At 57.7% G+C, this 26,052-nt stretch overlaps 3 protein-coding genes across 5 annotated transcripts in view; 1 reads left to right on the plus strand and 2 right to left on the minus strand.

The window, feature by feature from the left end:
* ZNF778 (zinc finger protein 778) overlaps positions 1–9,859 on the minus strand; it is a 28,539-nt gene extending 18,680 nt beyond the window's left edge. The window contains exons 1-2 of one of the 2 annotated variants that reach the window (XM_058440400.1): positions 9,788–9,859; positions 2,097–2,269 (exon numbers count right to left, since the gene is read on the minus strand). The gene's annotated coding sequence lies outside the window, so the exon portion shown is untranslated. Of the gene's footprint in view, positions 1–2,096; positions 2,270–2,459; positions 2,543–9,787 lie in introns of those variants that run through there. The other variant, XM_058440399.1, reaches the window with a different exon arrangement.
* A 452-nt stretch (positions 9,860–10,311) lies between these two features.
* On the plus strand, positions 10,312–15,971 carry SLC22A31 (solute carrier family 22 member 31). Its single transcript, XM_058440350.1, has 9 exons — positions 10,312–10,823; positions 12,266–12,369; positions 12,515–12,669; positions 12,891–13,059; positions 13,281–13,426; positions 13,528–13,636; positions 13,743–13,957; positions 14,668–14,779; positions 15,603–15,971. Exons 1-9 carry the CDS (start codon positions 10,422–10,424, stop codon positions 15,907–15,909), a joined length of 1,719 nt encoding a protein of 572 aa, XP_058296333.1. The 5' UTR covers positions 10,312–10,421; the 3' UTR covers positions 15,910–15,971.
* A 10-nt stretch (positions 15,972–15,981) lies between these two features.
* CDH15 (cadherin 15) overlaps positions 15,982–26,052 on the minus strand; it is a 20,628-nt gene continuing 10,557 nt past the window's right edge. Inside the window, exons 4-14 of one of the 2 annotated variants that reach the window (XM_032156179.2) lie at positions 24,859–25,003; positions 23,807–23,967; positions 22,744–22,872; positions 22,013–22,198; positions 20,876–21,129; positions 19,928–20,070; positions 19,501–19,740; positions 18,946–19,185; positions 18,295–18,491; positions 17,988–18,146; positions 15,982–17,040 (exon numbers count right to left, since the gene is read on the minus strand). In XM_032156179.2, the coding sequence (XP_032012070.1) occupies positions 16,840–17,040; positions 17,988–18,146; positions 18,295–18,491; positions 18,946–19,185; positions 19,501–19,740; positions 19,928–20,070; positions 20,876–21,129; positions 22,013–22,198; positions 22,744–22,872; positions 23,807–23,967; positions 24,859–25,003 (2,055 nt within the window). In that variant the 3' untranslated portion in view covers positions 15,982–16,839. The remainder of the gene's footprint in view (positions 17,041–17,987; positions 18,147–18,294; positions 18,492–18,945; positions 19,186–19,500; positions 19,741–19,927; positions 20,071–20,875; positions 21,130–22,012; positions 22,199–22,743; positions 22,873–23,806; positions 23,968–24,858; positions 25,004–26,052) is intronic. The other variant, XM_032156180.2, reaches the window with a different exon arrangement.

Below are 26,052 nucleotides of genomic sequence, written 5' to 3' on the forward strand. Positions count from 1 at the left end.
CACTTCCTTTAAAGGGGCCGTTCAGGCATTTGCCTGTCAATTTCTATACAGTGAGTCCTCACTTAATGTCCGTGTAAACAGGTTCTCAGAAACTGCGACTTTAAGGGAGATGGCATAAATAAACCAATTTTTAATTATCAGCATTATAAGAAAGCAACACTGAACAAAATGATGTTATTCAAGGACCTGATGGATGCCGTTTTGCATAAAGTCACAATTCCAACACCCCCCGACGGCATTAAGTGGGGACTTCACTGCGTGGTGGTCGTTACCATGCTCTGGCTCCCACTCCCTCACCCTGCTCCCCTCCCCTCCTGCTCTCTCTGCCCCACTCTTCCCTCATGGGACCTAGGGACAGAGGACTAACCTTTCCACTCCTGGACCCCACTCTGCCCAGGGTCTGTAGATAATAAATCTTTGAACGTGTTTCCTATTGCAGCGGCTGAATTTGTGCCTTCCACCAGAAGGGCCAGGGGGTGCCCAGGCTGCGTTTTCCTGGAGACCTGGGGCAGCAGGGGGGATACAAGGGCAGGCTCCCAGCGCCAGTGCCATGGTCAGGCAGGCACAAGCTGGACACAGGTCAGACAAGAGCCATGGGGCATCTGTCAGCATGAGCAAATTCCCCATGGGATGGACCCCAGATTGCAGGTTGGACAATGAGGCATTGGGCCTTCCACTGTGCAAAAGCTGCGTCCCGTCACAGCTGCATGGCAAACGCCACGTCCAGCCCAGGCATTCGGGCTTCCACCGTGTAAAAGCTGCGTCCCGTCACAGATGCATGGCAAATGCCATGTCCAGCCCCTTTGTTTCCCATGAGCTCAGGGCTGCCAGCTGCCTGGCACTGGAACCCAGTTTAGCTGAGGGCTCTCAAGACAGGGTGGAGGGAGTCCTTGGAAGCTCTGCTGATACTTAGCATAACAGAGTGACAGATGGCAGCCTGGCCCCAAACTGCAGCTGTGTGTCACAACCACAGTGAAGGGCCTCAGTATGCATTCCAGGTGAGAGCAAGCGAGTACACTTCGCTCATCTCTCCTGCTGAATACAACACCAAACCCGGACAAAACGTATGGAAAAGGTGACTGAAGACTGAGAAGTAAACAGCAGCAAGGAGAACTGGGAAAATACAAATTTGGAAGCTCTGCCAAGACGATGCAGGGCAGGTGAGCCCCAAATTCGCGCTTGGCCCAGGAGGGTTCTTAGCTTCACCCAGGAAAGAATGTAAGGGTGAGCCTGGTGCAGGAGAAGGCAGGGTTACGGAGGCAGCCATGTATGCAAAGTGGCTGCTCCTTGCAAAGCAGGGCTACCCCACAGGCAATGCATGCAGAGTAACTGTAGATGGGCTATTGACTGCTGTATTTATTTATTTTTTTGAGATAGTGTCGCTCTGTCGCCCAGGCTGGAGTGCGGTGGTACGATCTTGGCTCACTGTAACCTCTGCCTCCTGGGTTCAAGTGATTCCCCTATGTCAGCCTCCTGAGCAGCTGGGATTACAGGTGCCTGCCACCACGCCTGGCTAATTTTTGTATTTATAGTAGAAATGGGGTTTTGCCATGTTGCTTGAGCTGGTCTCAAACTCCTGACCTCAAGTGACCCACACGCCTCAGCCTCCCAAAGTGCTAGGATTACAGGTGTGAGCCACCACACCCGGCCAGCAGCTGTGTTTATACCCACTTTTAATTATATGCAAATATAGGGCCTCTTTAGAACTTTCTAGAGTTTCTGGAGTTTCCAGAACCATGTAAGGTCACTTTTGGTCATTTCGGTGGCATGTGGCCATGGTACTTGATCTTCTTTGGGTGTGTGGTCTTATTTCTTTAGTTCATTTGTTTAGTTTATGGGTGCCCTTTTATTTATCAGCCAATTTGATAGCATGCTAGACACAACACACATCACATAGGCAAAGCAACCTAAACAAGACAGCTAGATCCAAGTTATTTACAAAACTGGGACCTCTCTACCTGGCTAAACTTTCTATGCTCTAATGGGTGTGAAGACAGGGTGAGGCAGGGAAGGGGATCTCAGAGCAGCAAATAAGGAAGGGCGGGGGCGATCCTGGCTCACCCAATATCGGCAGAACACACAGCAGGGACACTTACCTGTCCACGGAGGCCAAAATGGCACTGCCCGGTCTCCCCCAGGTCTCCTTGGTTTGGAGGGGTTCAGCCATTAGGAGGCGAGCAGCGTGTGGTTCTGCAACCAGCCAACCAGAGCAGTGGGTCTCACACGAGGTGGTGCTGTGGCCACTCGCCTGTCCACTCGGCTCTGCCACCTGTCAGGAAAGATGATGGCCCCTGAAACAGCCTGTAGCTAGTGTCACAGGTCTGCAGTGTCACAGCGTTCCACTGTCCCAGCCGCGATGTTTGCAGCTTTGATGGCCATGGCGCTGGTCACTGTCTCTCACTGACCCGCCACCTTGCGTCATTTGCTGCCCTGCCAATCACCGCCTCTCTGCCTCTCACCATCTTCTCTTCATCCCTTTGTGGCCGCCAAGGTGATGTAGGGCAGGTGAGCCCCAAAATTGCAGCTTGGCCCAGGAGGGTCCTTGACTTCACTCTGGAAAGTATGCGAGGGGGAGCCAGCGGTGGAAGAGGCAGCTTTACTAAGCAGCCACGCACAGAGAGTGGCTGCTCCTTGCAGAGCAAGTCCAACCAACAGGCAGAGCACCCAAAGCAGCTGCGTGGAGACTGCTGGCAGCTGTATTTACCCACGTTTAATTACACACAAATTAAAGAGGTTATTGGCCAGGGGCGGTGGCTCACGCCTGTAATCCCAGCGCTTTGGGAGGCCAAGGAGGGTGGATCACGAGGTCAGGAGATCAAGACCATCCTGGCTAACACAGTGAAACCCCGTCTCTACTACAAAATACAAAAAAATTAGCCGGGCGTGGTGGCGGGCGCCTGTAGTCCCAGCTACTCGGGAGGCTGAGGCAGGAGAATGGTGTGAAGCCAGGAGGCTGAGCTTGCAGTGAGCTGAGATAGTGCCACTGCACTCCAGCCTGGCAACAGAGCGAGACTCCGTTTCAAAATAAAATAAATAAATAAAATAAAATAAAGAGGTTATTTCTTTTTTATTTTTTGAGACCAAGTCTCGCGCTGTTGCCCAGGCTGGAGTGCACTGGCGTGATCTTGGCTCACTGCAGCCTCCACCTCCCGGGTTGAAGAGATTTGCCTGCCCGGGTGCAGTGGCTCAAACCTGTAATCTCAGCACTTCAGGAGGCTGAGGTGGGCAGATCACGAGGTCAGGAGTTCAAGACCAGCCTGGTCAAGATGGTGAATCCCCGTCTCTACTAAAAATATGAAAATTAGCTGGGCGTGGTGGAGTGCAACTGTAATCCCAGCTACTTGGGAGGCTGAGGCAGGAGAATCACTTGAACCCAGGAGGCGGAGGTTACAGTAAGCCGAGATCGCACCACTGCACTCCAGCCTGGGTGACAGAGCGAGACTCCATCTCAAGACAAAACAAAAGAACAAAAACAGAAATAAATCAACTTAAAGAACCAGAAAGGAACACCCTAAACCCAAAGCTGGTACAAATAAGAAAATAATAAAGATTAGAACAAAAATAACAGAAATGAAAAATACAGGATGAAACCAAAGTTGATTTTTTGAAAAGATCAACAAAATTGGCAAACTTTTTGCTAGATGGACTAAGGAAAAAGAGAACACTCAAGTTACCAACAGCAGAAATCCAAGTGGGGACATGACCACTGATTCTACAGAAATAAAAAGATTGTAAGAGAACGTTATGAAAAAAGTCGTACACCAATTGTATAACCCAGATGAAATGAACACATTCCCAGACACACTAAACATACCGAGACTAAATCAGGAAGAAGTTGGAAATCTGAGTGGACCTATAAGTAGTATGGAGACAGAATCACTAGCCAAAATTCTGATAAAGAAAAGCCCTGGCCAGCGCCGTGCTCACATCTGTGATCCCAGCACTGCGGGAGGCCGAGACAGGCGGATCACCTGAGGTCAGGAGTTCGAACCCAGCCTGGCCAACATGGTGAAACCGCGTCTCTACTAAAAATACAAAAAAATTAGCTGGGCATGGTGGCACACGTCTATAGTCCCAGCTACTCGGGAAGCTGAGGCAGGACAACTGCTTGAACCTGGGAGGCAGAGGTTGCAGTGAGCCGAGATCACACCACTGCACTCCAGCCTGGGCCACAGAGTGAGGCTGCATCTCAAAAAAAAAAAAAAAGAAAAGCTCTAGATCTGATGGCTTCACTAGTGAATTCTACCACGTTTAAAGATTTAATGTTAAAAATTCTTAAACATTTCCAAAACACTTAAGAGGAGGAAATACTTCTTAACTCTTTCTATGAAGCTTGCATTACTCTGACACCAAAGCCTGTCAGAGGTATCATAAGAAAACTAGAGACTAATATCCCTTACGAACATTAACATAAAAACCAACAAAACATGCCGGACGTGGTGGCTCACGCCTGTAATCCCAGCACTTTGGGAGGCCGAGGCGGACAGATCATGAGATCAGGAGATTGAGACCATCCTGGCTAACAAGGTGAAACCCCGTCTCTACTGAAAATACAAAAGATTAGCTAGGCATGGCCGGGCGCAGCGGCTCACGCCTGTAATCCCAGCACTTCGGGAGGCCGAGGCAGGAGGATCACGAGGTCAGGAGATTGAGACCATCCTGGCTAACACTGTGAAACCCTGTCTCTACTAAAAATACAAAAAATTAGCTGGGTGCGGTGGCGGGCGCCTGTAGTCCCAGCTACTTGGGAGGCTGAGGCAGGAGAATGGCGTGAACCCGGGAAGTGGAGCTTGCAGTGAGCTGAGATCGCGCCATTGCACTCCAGCCTGAGTGAAAGAGCGAGACTCCGTCTCAAAAAAAGAAAAAAAAAAGATTAGCTGGGCATGGTGGTGGGCACCTGTAGTCCCAGCTACTCGGGTGGCTGAGGCAGAAGAATCGTTTGAACCTGGCAGGCTGAGACTGCAGTGAGCCAAGATTGCGCCACTGCATTCCAGCCTGGGCGACAGAGCAAGACTCCGTTTCAAAAATAAATAAATAAATAAATAATAATAAAAAGTTATACATGAAAAACCCAAAGCGACTGTCTTATAGAATGGTGAAAGAATGAACTTTTCCTTTAAGATGAGAAATGAGGCAAGGTTGCTGGCTTTCACCACTTGGATTCAACATAGTACTGGAAGTTCTGGCCAGAGCAATTCAGGAAGAAAATAAATAAAAGCCACCCAAATTGGAAAGCAAGAAGTAAAATTATCTGTTTGCAGAGGATATGATCTTATATACAGGAAATCTTTGAAAATTACACACACAGACAAAATGTGTTCGAACTAATAAATGAATTCAGCAAAGTAGCAGGATACAATGTCAAAATACCAAACCAGTGCATTTCTATATACTATCAACTAACAATCTAAAAAAGCGTTTACGAAAATAATTCTACTTACAATAGCATCTTAGCCAGGTGTGATGGCTCACGCCTGTAATCCCAGCACTTTGGAAGGCTGAGGTGGGCAGGTCACTTGAGGTCAGGAGTTCAAAACCAGCCTGGCCAACATGGTGGAACCCCATCTCTACTAAGAATACAGAAAAATTAGCCAGGTATGGTGGCGTGCACCTGTAATCTCAGCTAGCTGGGAGGCTGAGGCAGCAGAAGTGCTTGAACCCGGGAGGTGGAGGTTGCAGTGAGCCAAGATCATGCCCCTGCACTCCAGCCTGGGTGACAGAGCAAGACTCCATCTCAAAAAATATAAGTAAAAGAATAAAATACTGCCAAGGCGGATGGATCATGAGGTCAGGAGATAGAGACCATCCTGGCTAACACAGGGAAACTCTATCTCTACTAAAAATACAAAAAATTAGCCAGGTGTGGTGGCGGGTGCCTGTAGTCCCAGCTACTCGGGAGGCTGAGGCAGGAGAATCGCTTGAACCTGGAAGGCGGAGGTTGCTGTGAGCTGAGTTGGTGGCCACTGCACTCCAGCCTGGGTGACAGAGTGAGACTCCATCTCAAAAAAAAAAAAAAAAAAAAAGAATACTTAATAACTAACTTAACCAAGGAGGTAAAAGAATTGTGCAAGAAAAATCTACAAAAAATTAAACAAAGCATAAACAAATGAAAACACATCCCATGTTCATGGATTAGAAGAATTAATCTTGTTAAAAATGTCAACACTGCCCATATAAATCTACAAATTCAATGCAATCAATTTTGATTAATTCAAAACAATATTAATTCTTCTATCAAAACATTTGATAGGGAATTTGTATCAAAGTCCCAGTGACATTGTTTTTACAGAAAATTCATTTAAAAATTCATATGGGCCAGGTGCGGTGGCTCACGCCTGTAATCCCAGCACTTTGGGAGGCCAAAACTGGCGGATCACGAGGTCAGGAGATCGAGACCATCCTGGCTAACATGGTCAAACCCCGTCTCTATTAAAACTACAAGAAAATTAGCTGGGCGTGGTGGCAGGCTCCTGTAGTCCCAGCTACTCGGGAGGCTGAGGCAGGAGAATGGCGTGAACCTGGGAGGCAGAGCTTGCAGTGAGCCGAGATCGCACCACTGCACTCCAGCCTGGGTGACAGAGCGAGACTCTGCCTCAAAAAAAGAAACAAAAAATTCATATGGAACCTTGTGGAATCCCAAATAGTCAAAATAATTTTCAAAAAGAATAAAGCTGGGCGGGGCGTGGTGGCTCACTCCTGTAATCCCAGCACTTTGGGAGGCCAAGGTGGGTGGATCACAAGGTGAGGAGATTGAGACCATCCTGCCTAACATGGTGAAACCCCGTCTCTACTAAAAATACAAAAAAATTAGCTGGGCGTGGTGGTGGACACCTGTAGTCCCAGCTACTTGGGACAAAGCTGGAGGACTCACAGTTCCTGATTTCAAAACTTACTTCAGGCCAGGCACAGTGATTCATGCCTGTAATCCTAGCACTTTGGGAGGCTGAGGCAGGTGGATTGTCTGAGCTCAGGAGTTTGAGACCAGCTTGGGCAACACAGTGAAACCTCATCTCTACCAAAATACAAAAAATTAACTGGGCTTGGTGGCACGTGCCTGTAGTCCCAGATACTCGAGAGGGTGAGGCAGGAGAATCGCTTGAACCCAGGAGGCAGAGGTCGCAGTGAGCCAGGATCATGCTGCTATACTCCAGCCTGGGTGACAGAGCGAGAATCTGTCTCGAAGAGAAAAAAAAAAGAAGAAAAGAAAAAAGTCACTTAAAATCTTCAGTAATTGGGTTGGGTGCGGTGGCTCACACCTGTAATCCCAGAACTTTGGGAGGCCAAGGGGGGTGGATCACCTGAGGTTGGGAGTTTGAGACCAGCCTGGCCAATATGGAGAAACCTGGTCTCTATTAACAACACAAAATTTAGCCGGGCGTGGTGGCACACGCCTGTAATCCCAGCTACTTGGGAGGTTGACGCAGGAGAATTGCTTGAACCTGGGAGGCAGAGGTTGCGGTCACCCGAGATTGCGCCATTGCACTCCAGCCTGTGCAACAAGAGCGTTTTGAAACTCTGTCTCAAAAAAAAAAAAAAAAAATCTTCAGTAATCAAAACAGTGTAGTACTGGCATGAAGACAGCCATCTAGACCAATGGAATAGAATAAAGAGCCCAGAAATGAACACTCCTAAGTATGGTCAAACGATTTTCGACAAGTCTGCCGAGACCAGTCGATGAAGAAAGGACAGTGGTTTTTCAACAAATGGTGCTGGGGAAACGAAATATCTTCATGCAAAAGAATGCAGCTGTACCCCTACCTAACACCAGATACAAAAATTACCTAAAAACGGATCAAAAACCTTAATGTGAGACCTTAACTTATAACACTCTTAGAAGCAAACATAGGGCAAAAGCTTCATGACAGCAGACCTGGCAATGATTTCCTGGATATGACACCCAGGGCACATGCCAGAAAAGGAAACAACAGATTGACTTTCATGAAAGTGAAAAAATTTTGTGCATCAAAATACAATATCAACACAGTAAAAGGGCTACTCACAGAATGGGAGAAAATATTTGGAAATCATATATATCAAAATGGATTAATGTCTAGAACAAAGAGAGAACTGCTAATGCTCAATAACAACAACAACAAAAAGGAACAGCCCAATTCAAAAATGGCAAAGGAGTTGGACAGATATTTCTCCAAAGAAGATATACAAATGACCAATAAGAACATGAAAAGATGTTCAATATCACTAATCATTAGGAAAAAGCAAAGGAAAACTACAATGAAAACCATCCCCTGCCTATTATTAGGATGACTACTATCAAAAAAACAGAAAATAACAACGTAGGTGGGGATGGGAGAAATTGGTACCTTGCTGCTGGAAATGTACAACGGTGCAGCCACTGTAGAAACAGTATGGTGATTCCTGAAAAAGTTAAAAATAGAACTACCCCCTGATTCAGCAATTCCATTTCTAGGTATACACACTGAAAATAATTCAAAGCAGGGTGTCAAGGAGATATTTATATTTCATGTTCATCACAGCAGTATTCACAATTGCCAAAAGGCGGAAGCAACCTAGTTTACAGAAACAGATGAATGGGTAAACCAAATGTGACATATCCATACAATGAAGTATTATTCTGCCTTTAAAAGGAAGGAAATTCTGACATATGGAAGGATATAAATGAATCTTTAGGACATTAGACCAAGTGAAATAAACCGTTCACAAAAAGAAAAATACCGTATGATTCCACTTCTAAGAGATACTTAGCGTAGTCAAAATCACAGACAGAACATAGAATGCTGGTTCCCCGGGGCGAGCGGGAGGGGCTATGTGGGGTTATTTAACGGGCATCGAGTTTCTGTTTCACAAGGTGAACAGAGTTAAGGAGCTGGATGGGGGTGACGGCTGCACCATACTGTGAATGTATTTGATACCACTGAACTGCACTTAAAATGGTTAAGATGATACATTTTGTTGTGTTTTACCACAATAAAATAACTGAAACAAAAGGGAACGTGGGTGTTGGCAAGAATGTCGGGGAATGGGCACCCTCCTGTATTGCTGGTGATGAAATCCAGCCGCCGCTGCGGAAAGCCGTTCTGCGGTTTCACAAACAGTTCACACCCTATGCCCAGCTACTCACGCCTAGGTATACACCAAAGATAAATGGAAACAGGCACCCAAACACTTGCACGAAAATGTTCATCGTGTCACTGGACACAAAAGGCAAAAAGTGGAAATAACCCACTGTCCATCAACAGAGGAAGAGAGAAACGTGTGGGCTCCATCCACGGAATATTATTCACTCCTGAAAAGGAACCTGGGCCTGATCCCCGCTCCACAGGGGACGAACCTTGAAGACGCGATTCTTAGCGAAAGACGCCGGAACACAAAAGCCACAGCACGTAGGGCTCCACTGAACGGAGGTCAGAACAGGCAGGTCCGCGGAGCAGGGCGGGGGTGCAGGGCCCAGGGAGGGGCGCGGAGAGCGGCTGCCGACGCGCCGGGCTCTGCTCGGGTAGAAGCTGTTCCGGAGCCCGGGAAGGTGCTGGTCCCGCAACATTGTGGGGGGGGGGCCCACTGAGCTGAGCCCCGCGACCCGGTTTATGTGACGTGAGTTCCACCTCAGTCAAAGTGTGAGGAAGCGAACAGCGTTGTTAAACGCACAAACGTGCCAATTCGAATTGTTAACGCGAGCGCAGAGCCCATTGACAAAGCAAAGTAAGACAAACCGGGAGTCAGAAAACTCAGCGACCCACAGGATCCACCGTGATGTTTCTCACAAACGTCACCGCGAAAACAATCGGACTTGAAAATAAACGCGACCTACCTGGTTCTCAGAAGGGGAGAAGGATCCGGGCGAAAGGCGTCAGTTCTCCCTCGCTCGCCCCTTAGACGCCGCGCAGGCCCCGAGCTTCCGAGCGGCGGTTTCAGAACCCGCGGGTCACCTGGGAGCTCCTCCCGCAGAACCAGCCGAAAGCTCCCAGCGCGCAGGAGGGCGGGCGGCTGCCGTCCCCGACCTCGCCCCATCCGCGCGGACGCCCCCGGCCCCACGCGGGGTCCACCCCCGGGACGCCCGCCGGACCCCGCGCGCCCCCGAGCAACCTGCGTGTACCCGCGCGCACCTGCGCCCCGCGCGCACCTGAGCGCTCCCGGCCACGCCCCTGCCACGCCCCTGGCCCCCATGTGCCGCCCTCACTGGGCCCCGCCTCCTCGCGGTTCGGCCGCAGGCCCCGCCTCTCAACCGCCCCGCCCCTCAAACTCCCCGCCCTATGCCCCAGATCGGGCCCCGCCCCAGTCAGGCCCCGCCCCTTCATGCCTTAGGTCCCGCCCCCACACGCCGCCGCTCACACCCCGCCTCCACAGGACTCAGGCCCCGCCCCTTAAGGCTTCGCCCGAAAGCCCCGCCCCAAGAGCCCGCCCTGGTCCAGGCCCCGCCCCGCCCCGAGCGCAGCCGGCGGCTGATGGAGCAGGAGGCGCGAGTGCTGACAGCTGCGGGCGGCTTCGGCCGGGCCCGGCGCCTGCTCGCCGCCGCCTCGTGGGTACCCTGCATAGTGCTGGGGCTGGCGCTGGGCTCCGAGGCGCTGCTCACCGCGCAGCCCGCTCACCACTGCCGACCGGACCCCACGCTGTTGCCCCCAGCGCTGCGCGCCCTGCGCGGATCCGCGCTGCTGGACGCAGCCATCCCGCGCCTGGGGCCCACGCGTGCCCCGAGCCCCTGCCTGCTCCTGCGCTACCCTGATCCCTCGCCCCACACCCGCCTCGGCCCGCGCCCCGCGCCCGCGCCCAACGGCACTCGGCCCTGCACACGCGGCTGGCTCTACGCGCTGCCCAGCGCCGGCCTCCTGCAAAGCCCGGTCACCCAGGTGCGCCCCCGTCCCTGCTGCCCCGCAGCCCTCCCCGCCCCCAGCCCGCCGAGGCCCTGGGTGTCCTTTCTCCATCCTACCTTGCGCCTCTGACCCAGGCCCCCCGGCCGTCCTCCTGGGCTTCCTGCTCCGGGGCGGCTGCCGGCCCGACGGTGCCGCAGACGGGCGCGCACCGGCCAGGCCCGCGGAGAGGCTGCTCCCAGGGGCCGGGCGGGGGCTAAATCTGGGCCTGGGGGCTGCCAGGCGTGGGGCGGCCTGGGGCGCAGGAAGATTGGAGCTGAAGGCGAGGGCGGCCCGCGCCGGTGGGGGAGCAGGGCCAGGAATTTGCTTCGTGACCACCAGCGTCTTGAGCAGACGGTGGCTTTGGGCTGGAGGGACTGACGTGGTCAGCGCAGATTGGGGAAGGTGGGCTTCCCATCCGTGAGGCGCACAGAGGCTGGGCTAGAGACCACATTGCCTGAAGAGAAACCTTGACGATCTGCGTGAAAAGAGATGGGGAGGCGGGCGGCAGGTACCCCCAGGCCTTTTTCATCCTTTTCCACGCTGGGGCTGAGACCTGCCCACCCCTGAGGCAGCCTTTACCCCGCGGCCCCCACCCCCCACCCTGGGAGGATTGGCCCCAGTGTGGAAACTGGGACGGGGTTGCCACATCTTCGCAAGGGCTTCCTGGGGCCCTGGAACCCGCCGGGCTTCTCTCTCCACCCTGCTCCCTCCCACCTCCCACCTGCCCTCCTGTTTGGTGCCTGGATGCAGGAATGCCCCATCAGCTTTCACAAAACGTCAGGTTTGAAAGTAAAATCTCGGGCATAGCATGGCCCCCTAGCAGTGGATTAAGCTTGGCAAGAAGACCCAGGAACTGGAAGGGGTGGGGGGAGGCACAGAGCTGAGGTCAAGGGTCAAGGGCCTCACCGGGAAATGCCGCTGAGAACAGCTCTCCAGCCGCTGCCCGAGTCCCTCTTGAAATGGGCAGGGCAGGGAGAGCGTGGGTACCAGCGCAGGTGCTGGGGCTCACTTCTTAGGCCTGTGTCATGGGTATGACCCTTGGCTGGCTGGGGTGGGGGCTGTGTCTATGACGCCACCAAGGCCGTGGATGTCCCTGGGGTCCCTCGGAATAGGAGGTGGAAACAGGTCGGACAAGAGCTGGCCATGGGGGAAGAGCAGTGGTGTGCGGAGGTGGGGGAGGCCCTATCTAGGGACAAGTAGAAAACTTAGGGTGGGCAGATCCCCCCCGACCCCTGTGCAGGGGCTGCCAGAGACCAGAGAGGCTGCTGTGTGACCTGGACCAAGCCCCTTGCCCTCTCATGCCTCAGTTTCCCCTTCTCTCCACGGAGGGATTGAGCAGGACATGGAGGGCCCCTTCCAGTAGCCATTCTGGGACTCCTTGCACCTGTCCCCAGGGGAGGGTCCTGAGCTGGCCTCCACGTGGCTGCTGTTCCCCATAGTGGAACCTTGTGTGTGGAGACGGCTGGAAGGTCTGGCTGGAGCAGGTGAGCCACCTCCTGGGCTGGCTGCTGGGCTGTGTCGTCCTGGGAGCAGGCTGTGACCGGTGAGGCCCCTTCCCTTTTCCTGCTGCCCAGCAGCCCTCTCCTCCGCCCGCTCTCAGGGTTCAGCTAGACCTGGTGCTGCCAGGATGAAGGTTGGACCCTGGGTTATCCTGACCCTGTCCAAGCATGTCCCCCGCTGCCCACCAGGTTTGGACGCCGGGCAGTTTTTGTGGCCTCCCTGGTGCTGACCACAGGCCTGGGGGCCAGTGAGGCCCTGGCTGCCAGCTTCCCTACCCTGCTGGTCCTGCGCCTACTCCACGGGGGGACATTGACGGGGGCCCTCCTCGCCCTGTACCTGGCTCGTGAGTACCACGGGGGCTGCTGTCACTGGGGGAGGGGCACTGGGTGGCCGGCAGGCCTCTGAGGCTGCCTCGCCGAGGGCCCCGAGCTGCAGGGACAGTGAGCAGTGAGTCCCTCGGGCATCCTGCTCCTGGGCAGGTCATCAATAGGTCCCCACAGTTCCCAGTGGAACTGTTCCAGTCCTCCCCGAGGCCTCCACTTCAGCTTGTCTGTGTCTGCCCAGGCCTGGAGTTATGTGACCCTCCGCACCGCCTGGCCTTCTCCGTGGGGGCTGGCCTTTTCTCGGTGGTGGGCACCCTGCTGCTGCCCGGCCTGGCTGCGCTTGTGCAGAACTGGCGTCTTCTGCAGGGGCTGGGCGCCCTGATGAGTGGACTCTTGCTGCTCTTTTGGGGGTAAGTGTGGTGGGAGCTGGGCCAGCAGCCCTCGTGGGGGCTATGTAGTTTCCCTCTGCACCGATGTATCCCATGCCAGGTAAACGGCTGGGTTACAGGGTCACAGAGAACCACAGTGATGTCCTGCTCCTGAGCCTGGGGGTGGGGTGGGGGCCCTGGCCTTTGCCTCTCCTTCCAGGAGGAGGTGGAGGGAGCCGTGGGCATCCTCACCAACCCTGCAGGTTCCCGGCCGTGTTCCCCGAGTCTCCCTGCTGGCTGCTGGCCACAGGTCAGGTAGCTCGAGCCAGGAAGATCCTGTGGCGCTTTGCAGAAGCCAGCGGCGTGGACCCCGAGGACAGTTCTTTGGAGGAGAACTCCCTGGCTACAGGTCAGGCGCCTGCCAGGGAGGAGGGAGATTCAGGAACTGGAGGAGGGCTTCGGAGAGGCACAGCTCCTCACTCCCCTCCCCTCACGTCCCTGCGGCTACAGAGCTGGCTGTGCTGTCTGCAGGGAGCCCCCAGCCCCGGTACCACTCCCCTCTGGGGCTCCTGCGCACCCGAGTCACCTGGAGAAACGGGCTTATCTTGGGCTTCAGCTCGTGAGTCGAGGAAGGGCTGGGGTCCTGCAGCATCCCCTAGCGGTGGGCATATGGTCCCCAGAGTCCCCGGCTCTGGCTGGGCCCATAGATTTGCCCTCTCTCCCAGGCTGGTTGGTGGAGGCATCAGAGCTAGCTTCCGCCGCAGCCTGGCACCTCAGGTGCCGACCTTCTACCTGCTCTACTTCCTGGAGGCCAGCCTGGAGGCGGCAGCCTTGGTCTTCCTGCTCCTGACGGCAGATCGCTGTGGACGCCGCCCCGTCCTGCTGCTGGGCACCATGGCCACAGCCCTGGCATCTCTGCTGCTCCTCGCTGGGGCCCAGTGTGAGTTTGGGGCCCCGCAGGCCATATGGGAGCCATTGTGTTTGGGCTGAGGGTCTGCCCCACCAGGGGGCCATAGCGCCGACAGGGGAGCAGCCGAGGGTGGCAGCCCAAGGCCAGCTGCTGTTTGTTTTCCTCTGATCCTTGTGAAACGCCCAAAAGGATATTTTGTGACTGGCCTAAAGTGAGGAACCTGTCTGAGCCTAAAACACCTGCCCCAGCCACAGAGTGCAGCACAGGCATGAGAAGTCGAGAGGCCAGGCTGGGTAAAAGCTCTGCCCAGAGTTCCAGGTGGCTGAGGCCGGCCATGGGCTGGTGTGGGAAGGCCCATATACTCAGGGCTGGCCATATGGTGTGTGGAGCTGGGTGCAAAATGAAATGCAGGCCTTGCTTCCAAAGTGTTTGAGATTTTAGGACGGTTCTCAAAATTGCAAAGACAGTGGACAGCAGAGCAGTAGCTGAGCGTGGGCCCGAGTGCAGGTGGTTGGTGTGGCTGCGTTGGGGTCAGGATTCTAATGTCCTTAGAATCCAAGCCAGGCTGGAATCAGGCTGCAGAGGACAGGTTCCCCCACCAGATGTCTCAGGGGGGCTGGAGAAGGAGGCTTGGGAAGCGGGTCCCCAGACAGCGGTGTGGTTCTCTGGGGAAGAGCCCTGAGTGGCCAGGGTAGAAGGCCTGGGGGGAGAGCCTGGGAACCCCTGTTCTTTGTCCCCAGATCTGCCAGGCTGGACTGTGCTGTCCCTCTCTGTCCTGGGGCTCCTGGCCTCCCAGGCTGTGTCTGCACTCAGCAGCCTCTTTGCGGCCGAGGTCTTCCCCACGGTGATCAGGTGAGCTTCAGGGTTGCCCGGCCACACAGCAGGGTCCAGGGCCTCTCATGGGGAGGAGGGGCCAGGTGGACGGGAGGCCCTGTCCACATACCCCACCCAGGTTCCGCCTGTGATTCCTCCATCCAGTAAGGACTGCCCTGCTCCTGGATGGTGGGGGCCGCTGCTCAAAGAAGGCTCTGGGTAGACGGCTGAGGACCTGGGAAGGGGAGGGAAGGCCATGCAGGCCTGAAGCCAGGGGTGTGGGGTGGGGGCAAAGATGAGGAAGGCCTCCAGGAATGGCAGAATTCCAGGGGAAACCACCACTTTCCAATCTTCTTTTTTTCTTTTTTTTTTTTTTTTTTGAGATGGAGTCTCGCTCTGTCACCAGGCTGGAGTGCAGTGGTACGATCTCAGCTCACTGCAGCCTCCAACTCTCTGGTTCAAGCGATTCTCCTGCCTCAGCCTCCTGAGTAGCTGGGATTACAGGCACGCACCACCACGCACAGCTAATTTTTGTATTTTTAGTAAAGACAGGGTTTCACCATGATAGCCAGGATGGTCTCGATCTCCTGACCTCATGATCTGCCCGCCTTGGCCTCCCAAAGTGCTGGGATTACAGGCGTGAGCCACCGCGCCCGGCCACTTTCCAGTCTTGAAATGAACAGAGCAAAAAGAGCTGCAGCACAGGAAGGAGGTTTTTCCAAAACAATTTTTCAAATTATCCTCAGCCAGCAAACCTTAGGCTGTGTGGAGGCCGGGCCTTCCCCTGGCTCCCTCTGGAGTCACATGTGTGTCCCCCAGTCTGTTGCCCCACCAGCTGCCCCCAACGCACTCTCTCCCACAGGGGGGCCGGGCTGGGCCTCGTGCTGGGGGCTGGGTTCCTGGGCCAGGCAGCCAGCCCCCTGGACACCCTGCACGGCCGGCGGGGCTTCTTCCTGCAAGAAGTCGTCTTCGCCTCCCTTGCTGTCCTCGCCCTGCTGTGCGTCCTGCTGCTGCCTGAGAGCCGAAGCCGGGGGCTGCCCCAGTCACTGCAGGACGCCGACTGCCTGCACCGCTCTCCACTCCTGCGGGGCCGCCCCCGCCAGGACCAACGGCCTCTGCTGCTGCCCTCCGACTCCTGCTGCGCCGGCCACACCCCCGAGCAGCACTAGTCCTGCCTGGTGGCCCTGGGAGCCAGGATGGGACCAAGGTCAAGGCCTGGGGCATGGCTGAGTAGCCCAGACATCTGGTCCAGGGCAGACACATTCCTCTCAGAAGCCCGTGTCTCGGTGCAGGTGGAGCCGTGGGGACAGAGTGAAGGTGTCCCCAGCCAGGCCCCAGGCACTGGGAGGCCCTGGGTCACCCCCCGGCCACACCCAGTAGGTGTGGAGGATAAAGGCTTCTGTGGAACTTGGCATCCTCCCTGGTTCTTCCCTCAGGCCACACCTGGGGCCTGGAGGGGCCTCACCTGTGCCTGCTCCCCACCTCTGGGCTCACTAGCGAGGAGCCAGGGTGTCAGCGGCTGCTCCATAGCCCCTGTCCAGGTAGTGGCAGCCACGGCCGCCCCCTGCCCCAGCCAAGCAGGGTGGTATGGGCCCTCAGGTCCCTGCCAGGCCAGGCCTCACTGGCCCCATCCCCCTCATGGTCAGTGTGGCATTGGGCGCCCGTCCTGCATTAGAGAGACCAGCACGTTTTTCATTCAGATTTACCCAGGAGGTTGCTACCTTTCATACAAAGATGAGGTCCACTGGTAGGAGGCAAAGGTGGGACTAGGGAGGTGACCCCCATGGGCCGATGGAGAGAAACTCTTCCCAGCCCGGCAGGAAGGGGCCTCTTCCTGGCTGCCCCATCCACACTCAGGTTCTGCCCCCAGACTTGGGCCCTCGCCTACAGGAAGGAGGCTGCCCCAGGCCCGGGGAGGGGGTTGGGCCCGGTGACCTCAGGCTGCCTCTGCAGGGGCCATCACTGCCACGCGGCCGGGGAGTGGCGTGTCCAGCTGCGCCCCAGGGTCAGGCTGTCCGGCCTCTGTGTCTGGGTAGCAGTGCCCCGGAAGAAAGACCCTCCCTGGCCCGGTGGTCCCATCTGGCCCCTCTCTCCAACCCTCACGGGTGCCCGTACATGTCTGCCAGCCGGGCGAAGCGGGGCCCCCAGTCCCTGAGGTAGTCGTAGTCCTGGTCCTCATCGCCTTCGCTGGACAGGATGGAGCTCAGCGTCCCCGCCACCGAGCCATCACCCTCGTAGTCATAGATGAGGGCTGTGTCGTATGGCGGCACACTGGGGTCACTGTCTGCAGCCTCCAAGCCCTGTAAAGAGGCCCAGAGAGCTCAGGACACATGGAGGGGCCAGCGGGTGCCCCACCGCCGTGGCCACAGCCCAGGGCAAAGTCAGCTCAAGGCACGGGCTCGAGAACGGGAAGCCGCCCATGTCTGGGGCGAGGTCTGAGGGGAGGCAAAGCGTCCTGAGGGCACAGCAGCAGGGTTGCGAAGAGGGTGCCATGGACCGCCCCCTTCCTCAGGATTAGGCCAGTGGCCAGCCCGTCCCCCGGGGCTCTGCCCTGCCCCAGCAAGGTGGGAAGGGGTTGCTCCCCATCACCCTGGTCGCCTCGTCCCCGCTGCCCTTGTCCACTCAAGGCAGAACCCGAGCCTCCTGGACACCCCCATCCACAGGACGGCCCGCCCGCCTTTCGGAGGCTCTGTCTGCACATCCGTCCTCTCAGCTCGTGGGGACACACGCTCCTAACCGGGGGTGTACACCTTTGCTGGGGGCTTTCTCCGAGCCAGGTGCTACAGGTGCAGACAGGCACAGAGGAGGGTTCCCTGTGCGCCCCACACCCCAGATTCCCCGTGTTCACATTCACCCTGTGGACGGCAGGGAATCAATAATGCTGTGTCCACAGGGGCTTCTATGGAGGCCCCGATTCCACTGAGAGCCACTGAAGGCCAGGGGATGCTCCCGGGGCTCCCCCACCCCCTCCATGGTGGACACGGGGCAGTGGATGGGTCTGTGGCCACCGCCACTCTATCCGTGCAAAGATCCGCGTCGTGGGTGGAGGCTGAGGGCCGAGTTCAGACGGTGGCAGCAGGGCTTCCACACTGCCGCCCGCACACCATCTTCCTCTGCGGTGCCCTTGGACGGCCCGTAAGTGCATGCAGGTGCCGGTTCTTGCATGCCTGTGCAGGTGTGTACATGTGCATGTGTGTGTGCACCTGTGCGTGTCTGTGTGTACTGGGGTGTCCCCAGGAGCACCTACATCATTGATGAAGTCGGCGATGTCCAGGCGGCTGGTGGGCAATGCTCGGGCTGCCTGGGGGTGCAGGCGGTCCTGCGGGGCATCTCTGCGAAGTGGCGGCGGCCCCAGAGGCAGGCTCAGCGCTGTCGGGTGACGCAGCTGGCTGATGTCGTAGGCGTCCTGTGGATGAGGAGGTGGAACAGAGCCAGGCATCCCTCGGGTGGCCCTGGTGGAGGTCTCAGGCACAGGCTCCTGGCCAGCTTGTTGTAAGAAGGCCCGCGAACTGGGTTCCTTGGGGACCCCTCCCCACCCACACCTGCCCCCTCACCTGGTCCTCCTCCCCGCCTCCCTGCTCATCGTAGTTGAGGACATTGTCTCGAAGGTCGTCCTGGGGGCCGTGCAGCAGCCCCTTGCCCCGCGACTGCTTCCGGAACCGCGCCCGGAGTGCCGCGAGCAGGACCAGCACTGGGGAATGAGGGGACGCAGGCTGGGGCCAGGCACAGGGCGCGAGTTCAGGGGGCCGGGCTGCGAAGGAGGTGGGAGGAGGGGGCGGGGCGGGGCAAGGCTGGTAAGCAGGGTGGGGTTGAGGGGGCGGAGCTTGGGGAAAGGGCGTGTCTGGCATGGAGGAGCCCGGGTTGGGGAGGAAGGGGCGAGGTTAGGGAGGAGGGGGCGGGGTTGTAGAGGAGGGGGCTTGGCTGGTAAGGAGGGGCCGGCTTGGGGGAAGGGGCGTGGTTGGCAATGAGGGGGCGGGGTTGGTGAGCAGGGGGCGGGGTTGGGTGGAAGGGGCGTGGCTGGTAATGAGGGTAGTGTTGGGGAGGAGGTGGAACTGTGGGGGGAGGGGTGTGGCTGGTAATGAGGGGGCGGGGTTAGGGAGGAGGCGGAGCTGGGGAGGAAGGGGCGTGGCTGGTTAGCAGGGGACGGCCTGGGGAAGAGGGTCCGAGGGTCTGAGGGTCCAGGTGGAGGTGGGGCGCTCACTCACCCAGCAGCAGGAGGGCGCTGGCCAGCACGATGACCAGTGCGCCCAGGCTGAGGCCTGTGCCCCCCGCCAGCAGCGCTGCGGCCCCTGGCAGGCAGACGCCGTCCTGGCCGCAGCGGCACACGGTCACGTTCAGCGGCTGCTCGCGCTGCTGGGGCGGCTGCCCCGAGTCCCGGAGCAGCAGGCTGAGGCGGTGCAGGCCTTCGGGGACCTGGTGTCGTGGCCGCAGGCGCGCGTGGCTCACTGTGGAGGGCGCCCGTGGTGAGCGAGGGCCTCCCGAGGCCGCCCCCACTTCGCCTGCCCTCCTCGCGCCGAGACGGCGTGGGGATCCCGAGATCCTGGGCCTGGGTCCCCCCCACCCCCATCGTCCTCTGGGCACAATGAGTAACCCTGCCCCGCGCGAGCATGCAGCGGTGGGGTGGGAGGAGGCGGGAGGGGACCCTGTTGCAGGACCACGGGGTTGCACGCCCCTCGCCCTCCCGCCCCCGGTCCGAGGCCGGAGTGTGGGGGTGGGGGGAGCGTTAGGATGCGGGGAGCGCGGCGGTGAGGGGAACGCACCGTTGACCTGGCTGAGGCTCCAGTTCCGGCGGAGCTCTGGGAGCCTGGGGCTCAGCTGGAAGTGGAAGGGGGCCCCGTGGGGGGGCAGGTCCTCATCCGTGGCGCCCAGGAGGAGGCCTGGGCCCTGGTGCGGCTCGCTGCACAGGCTGCCCGGCGGCGGCAGGGCCAGCACGGGTGCATGGTCGTTCACCTCCAGGATCTCGATGGAGAGGGTGCCGGTGGCGGTACGGGGCTGGGAGGCTGCAGGCGAGGAGGCTGCGGCTTAGTGACCCCACCCCAACACCCCAGCCCGCCCCAGCAGTCGGCTGAGAGGGGGTGCGCAGCTCTGAGCCCCCGGGCGACATGGGCAGAGCCCTCGGACACTGGCAGGGGTGCTCAGCCGGGACAAGGCCAGGTCAGGGAGCCCCAAGCCGGCGGCGCCGCTCACCGTCATCCTGGGCCAGGACGATGGCTCTGTACCAGCCGCCCTTGAGAAAGGGGGACGCCGGGCTGAGCACGCGCTGGGTCTGGATCCGGCCAGTGGCTGCGTCCACTTGCAGCCAGTCTTCCGGGTCGTAGTCCTTGGAGTAGCTGATGCAGGGGAGGGGAAGAGTGGGATCTGAGTCTACCCCAGGGCCCCACAGGTGTGGTCAGGTATGGGTGCATGACACGCACTGCACACACACACAGGCACACACATACATACCACATGCATGCACACATGCACACAACATATACACACGCACACAGCCTGACATGCCACATGCATGCACACACCACATATACATGGGCATGCACAGCACACACATGCACATATATACACAGACATTCCCCCACACCTTGCACACACACCCCACACACCTATACACCACACACGTACCATACATGTGCACACACATATGCACATACACATGTACACACAACCCATGTGACTATGATGGGAGCTGCAGTCACCAGCACCTTCTGTGAGGAAACTGAGGCTCAGGGAGGGCAGGCCAGCTGTCCAGGGCCCTGAGACAATTGTGTGGCAACCTAGTTAAGCCTCAGTTGGTGCTGGCCCTTCCTGGGCCCCGTGGACACAGACAGGGATACACAGGGCCAGGCTTGGGGTAAAATGAGATGTAAACAGCCAGTCCCTTGGGAGCAAGGGCCTCCTGGGATGGACACGGCTGGCAGGGACAGACTGGCATGCACAGGTTGGAGGTGGGCCTGCCCTAGGGGGTGAGGTCACCCCAACATGCACACACGGGCATGCTCGGGACTCGAGGCCCTCCAGACCTTCAGGAACCCACAGCAGCAAATGACCCCTACACCCTCTGACCCTCAGAGCCCAGGGGTCGGGGCACCCGAAGCAGGAATGGGGCCGTTAGCCTCCTCTGCCTCTCAGGAGCCTCACCTGAGCCTCTGCAGCTGCTCTGTGTCAGGGTCCTGGGCAGAGAAGGTGGCCACCAGAGTGCCTGGGGGCGCCCCCTCTGCTAGGCTGGTCCGAAGTGGGTTCTCCTGGAACACGGGGGGCTCGTTGGTGTCCTGAACGTGCACGCGGACCTTGGCCTGGCCCCGCTCAGCCCTGAGGGCAGCTGCCTGCAGCGGCGCCTCATTCTGCACCGACACTTTAAGTTCGTAGTGTTCACAGCTCTCATAGTCCAGGGCCTGAGGGAAGGAAGCACAGCCCGTTACCCGCCCAACGCAAGTGTGGGCACCGAAGGGCGGGTACCATGGAGGAGCCACTCCTTGGGTCTGTCCAGAGTGCCTGTACTTTCCTTCTGCGCCTTTTTAACCTTGAAAAAACAAATTATGCAGGACGAGAAGGCACAAAGAATATTATTAAAATGCTGGCTGTGTGTGGTGGTGGTTGGGGAGCAGCCCAGGGTTCAAGCACATGCTCCACAGGTGTTTCAGCGAGGGCTGTGGGGGGATGGCACCAGCCCCTGCAGTCACTTCATTTTAAATAAAGGAGATCGTCCTGGGTGATGTGGGTTGGCTTTATCCACTCAGGTGAAGGCTTTGAGAGCAAAACTGCATTTTCTCTGCCTCTAAACTGCTGCATTGGCTCCGGCCTATGGTCTGCACGTTAGACCTGCGCAGCCAGACCCCAGCACCGCATGAGCCAATTTCTTGCAGTAAACCTCTTACTGTGTCAGTATCTGAATACATCCACATCTACACGTGTGGACATATCTGTGCATGTGTCTCCTATGGCCTCTTTCTCTGGTAGAACCAGGACTGACACAGGTGTGCAGCTGTGTTTTTGTACATAGATTCCATATGAAAGGAGGAAGGCTGCACAGAACAGAGTGGTGTAGGGTGTCCCCTGCCTCTGGCCCTCAAGCCCCATGGGTAGTGTGGCCTGGGACCCAGTCCTCAGGCTGGGGGACTCCATGCCCTCCCCCACTCTCTCTCTCACCCAAGGACGAACACAAAGTCCCAGCTGGTCAGAGGATATGACTCTGCCGGGAAGGGGCTCAGACCGCAGTGTAGGCAGTGTGGGCATCTGTGTGTGCCGGCATCTGTGTGCCAGCCGGGGGCTGCTCACCTTCACAATGGACAGAACACCCTCGTTGGTCTTGGGGTCCGTGCGGATGGTGAACTGCCCATCGGGGTCGCCTTCCAGGATGGTGAACCTGGCCACCCAGTTGGGGGAGCCTGGCAGGTCCCTGTCCTCCACCTCCAGGCGCCCCACATCCACTCCGCTGACGGCCTCTGTGGCCTCCACAAAGAACTGCGGGGGGATCCCAGCCCCAGTTACCAGCAGGGCTGGGGGGACAGCATGGGTGGGGCCCTCAGGGCCCTCAGCCCACCCTCCCCTCCCACCCTCCCTCCTGCCTCCCAGCAGGAACACCCTCCCTTGCTCCTGTCGAAGCTGCTCCCCACCCACTGGGTGTCCTCAGGTTTGTCTGTTTTGTGAGTCACTATCCCCCAGGTGCCCCCATCGTCCCCCTCTGTGGGCTCAGCTTCGTGCTCCCTTCCCATACAGCAAAGGCCGGAGGGAGACTTGCTCCCTGATGCTAGGGGGTCCCAGAGGGTCCCACGGGCTGCCTCTCCCCAAGGGCCTCTCTCCCAGCTCCGAATCCATTCACATGCTGCCACACGCCACCCTGGGGCCCCTCCAGCTTGGGCTTCCACCCGCCTACGCAGAGTTCCTTCTCCAAAGCCCAAAGTGCCTCCTCCTGCCCCATCATGGAGCCCTGTGCCATCTGCAGGAGCCCAAGAAGGGAAGGCAGCTCTAAGCAGGGGCTACTTTCGAGGCAGGGACAGCAGCAGCACCTCGTCCCTGGTGAACTCAGGGGCATTGTCATTGATGTCATCAAGGGTGATGATGGCTGAGGCAGTCGCTGTGAGGCCGTCTCCAGACATGTCCGCCACCTGCAGGGTCAGATTGTACACCGCAACCACCTGGGGATGTGGGACACAGGGTCAGAAGATGAGGGCCCAGGTGGGGCACACGGGGACTGGTCAGGGGTGGGAGCCAGGCCACCTGGCCAGCTCAGTTCCTACGGGAGCGCCCAGTGGGTGTTGAAGACCCCAAGTGGCCCTGAGAATCCTGCCCCGATCCTAAGTGCATGGGGCTGCGATGCTGCCCCAGCCTATGGTGCTGGATAAGCATTTACAGAACACCTACTGTGTGCTGGGTAAGCGTTTACAGAGCACCTACTGTGCGCTGGGTAAGCGTTTACAGACCACCTACTGTGCGCTGGGTAAGCGTTTACAGAGCACCTACTGTGCACTGGGTAAGCGTTTACAGACCACCTACTGTGTGCTGGGTAAGCATTTACAGAGCACCTACTGTGCGCTGGGTAAGCGTTTACAGAGCACCTACTGTGTGCTGGGCGCCTAGCGCACCAATGAGCTTGGGTCCCTGCCCTGGGGAGCCGTGGTTAGTGGCAGGGACAGAAATGGACAAAGACCACGTAACACAGTGTAACCAGGAGGGCTTCCCAGAGGGGCTGACTCAAGGCGGGGCTTCCGGGAGCACAGAAGTCCAACAGCAAGGGGCAACGGGCGCCCTGACAGAAGGAGCTGGTTACTTACTAGAGGGGAGCCGTTGCCATGAGGCTGAGAGGGGCGGGGCTGCTTGGGGAGCCCTGCCCTCTGCCAGGCCCCTCACGCCCTACTTCGACCAGACCCCTCCCGCCCGGGCCAGTGCGGCTCCTGTCCGTCCATCAGTGGGTTCACCCCACACCGTCTCCTCAGGAGCCAGGGCCACTGCAAGCTCTGCAGCGACGGCAGGGACAGGAGCGTCTGGGGTGGGCAGGCTGGGGGCAGAGGGACCCACAGGAGATGGGCTGCCCTGGCCGTGCGGGTGTGGAGCCGCCAGGCGCCCCCTCACCTCGCGGTCCAGCCCCACTTGCACCGTGCGGATCTCGCCTGTGAGCTCGTCGATGCTGAAGAGCTCGGGGCTGCCCTGCTGCAGGATGGAGAACCGCAGCGCTGCGTTGTCCGTCTCGGGGTCGTCGGCATCTGTGGCCTCCGCCCTGGTCACATAGGTGCCTGGGAAGCACAGGGAAGCATGAGGGCCGACGTCCACAGGGCCGATGGGCTGGGGGCATTGTGAGGGGCGTGGCGGCACCTCGTGTGCACAGGCTTCCCGGTTCCAGCACGGCTTGACCCCAGATGGGGCAGTCAGCCCATGCTGCTGTTCGCGTCACCGAGGCAGCCAGCACGCGGCAACCCCCAAGTCCAGATGCTTCCCGCTGCCCCTGAAGCCCACCGTGCCGTGTCCAGGCCACCTGTTCGGTTTGTGCTGTTTATGGGGTCAGAGCACAGGAGCACTGGAGGCGGGACGTGCTGTCTGTCACCTGGGGCGGAACGAGGTGCAGAGGCCACTGCCACAGACACGGGAAGGAAACTGAGGCGGGATATGAGCCTCCAAGCCTGAGTCTCGGCCAGGCCTGGCCACAGTCCCTGGTAGCCCCAGACACGAGGGGGCCTGTGCCCTTCCGCCAGGTCTTTACCACGGGCCCCCAGGGAGGTGGGAGCGAGTCCCTGTGGCTGGAGCTTACAGGTCAGCCTGGGTTCAGGGTGAATCACAACCTAGAGATGCCTGTGGGTGCTCCAGACCCCGTGTGAGTACAGGGTGAAGATGCGGTGGCCTGGCTCCAGATGGCTCCCTCAGCAGGAGGGAGAAGTCATTTGCTTTTGGGGGAGAACAGGACCCCTGAAAAACCTCCACTCCCAGGCTCAGATTTTTGGGTTTGAAATTTATGTTGACATGGGAAGTGGCAGGAGTTGACCTGTGGAAACGGACCTGCCTCGGAGACTTGTTTACTTATTTTTAGACTCTCTGAGGGGCCTCTGGAATTCTTGCTTCAGGGAAACCCTGGACTTCGCAGAGCCTTTGCCTGCAGCCCCTCCCGGCCCGGGGCTGTGGTCCTGTCTCACCTGGGGCTGCACCCTCCAGCACGCGGCCGGTGAACGCCTCCTGCAGGAAGGCTGGCCGGTTGTCGTTCTGATCCACAACTACAATCTCCAGGTCTGTGGGGTCCTCCAGGGTGGATCCTCCCAGGTCCAGGGCAAACGCTCTTAGCTGTTCAAACATAGAGCAAGGGCTGGGTCTGTGGCCCCCAAATTTCTGTGGCTCCCGTTAGGGCCATGCGAAAGAGACAGCACATTCAGACTTTGTCTCCAGCTGGAAACACCAACTTAAACAGGCGAGAAACAGCACAGGGTGGGGCATCTGTCACAGTGGCTGAGGACGTCCCTGAACAGGAGCCACCTTCCTTTAGCAGACAGGGCAGATGCCACTTTCCCTGCTTGCCTTGGGTGCCAGGAAGCTCACATCTGCTTCACGTGTGACTAAAGTAAGGGTCTCCCAGAGGCTTTCTAATCTCTCTCCCTTTCTCTCTATGGTCTTTGCTCCTCCTGAAGTTTTTTTTTTTTTGATAGAGTTTCACTCTTGTTGCCCAGGCTGGAGCAATGGCACGATCTCGGCTCACTGCAACCTCTGCCTCCCGGGTTCAAGCGATTCTCCTGCCTCACCCTCCCAAGTAGCTGGGATTACAGGTGCATGCCACCACGCCCAGCTAATTTTTTGTATTTTTAGTAGAAATGAGGTTTCATCATGTTAGCCAGGCTGGTCTCGAACTCCTGACCTCAGGTGATCCACTGGCCTCAGCCTCCCAAAGTGCTGGGATTACAGGCGTGAGCCACTGCGCCTGGCCTCCTCCTGAAGTTTAATTCCCCTGTGCACACAACATTTTAAACTGCCTCCCATCCTTTCGGAGAATGGGCACAATTACAGTTTCCAAGTGAGAAATACTCTCTAATAACTTTTGATGTAAGGGATCCAAGGACTGGTTCTCAAAGTCTAAAGGAAGATTCGGGGCAAATAAAAGAAAATTTTGCTTCCTGCAGAGGCAAAGGCAGGAAGTGTCCTTTCCACACATCAGGTACAAAATTACTCTTCTTTTTTTTTCCTTTTGAGATGGCGTCTCTCTCTGTTGCCCAGGCTGGAGCGCAGTGGTGTGATCTCGGCTCACTGCAACCTCCACTTCCTGGGTTCAAGTGATTCTCCTGCCTCAGCCTCCCAAGTAGCTGGGATTACAGATGCATGCCACCACACCTGGCTAATTTTTG

The sequence above is a fragment of the Hylobates moloch genome, unplaced genomic scaffold (genome assembly GCF_009828535.3).
Source record: "Hylobates moloch isolate HMO894 unplaced genomic scaffold, HMol_V3 SCAFFOLD_6, whole genome shotgun sequence".
In the NCBI taxonomy this organism is placed as follows: Eukaryota; Metazoa; Chordata; class Mammalia; order Primates; family Hylobatidae; genus Hylobates; species Hylobates moloch.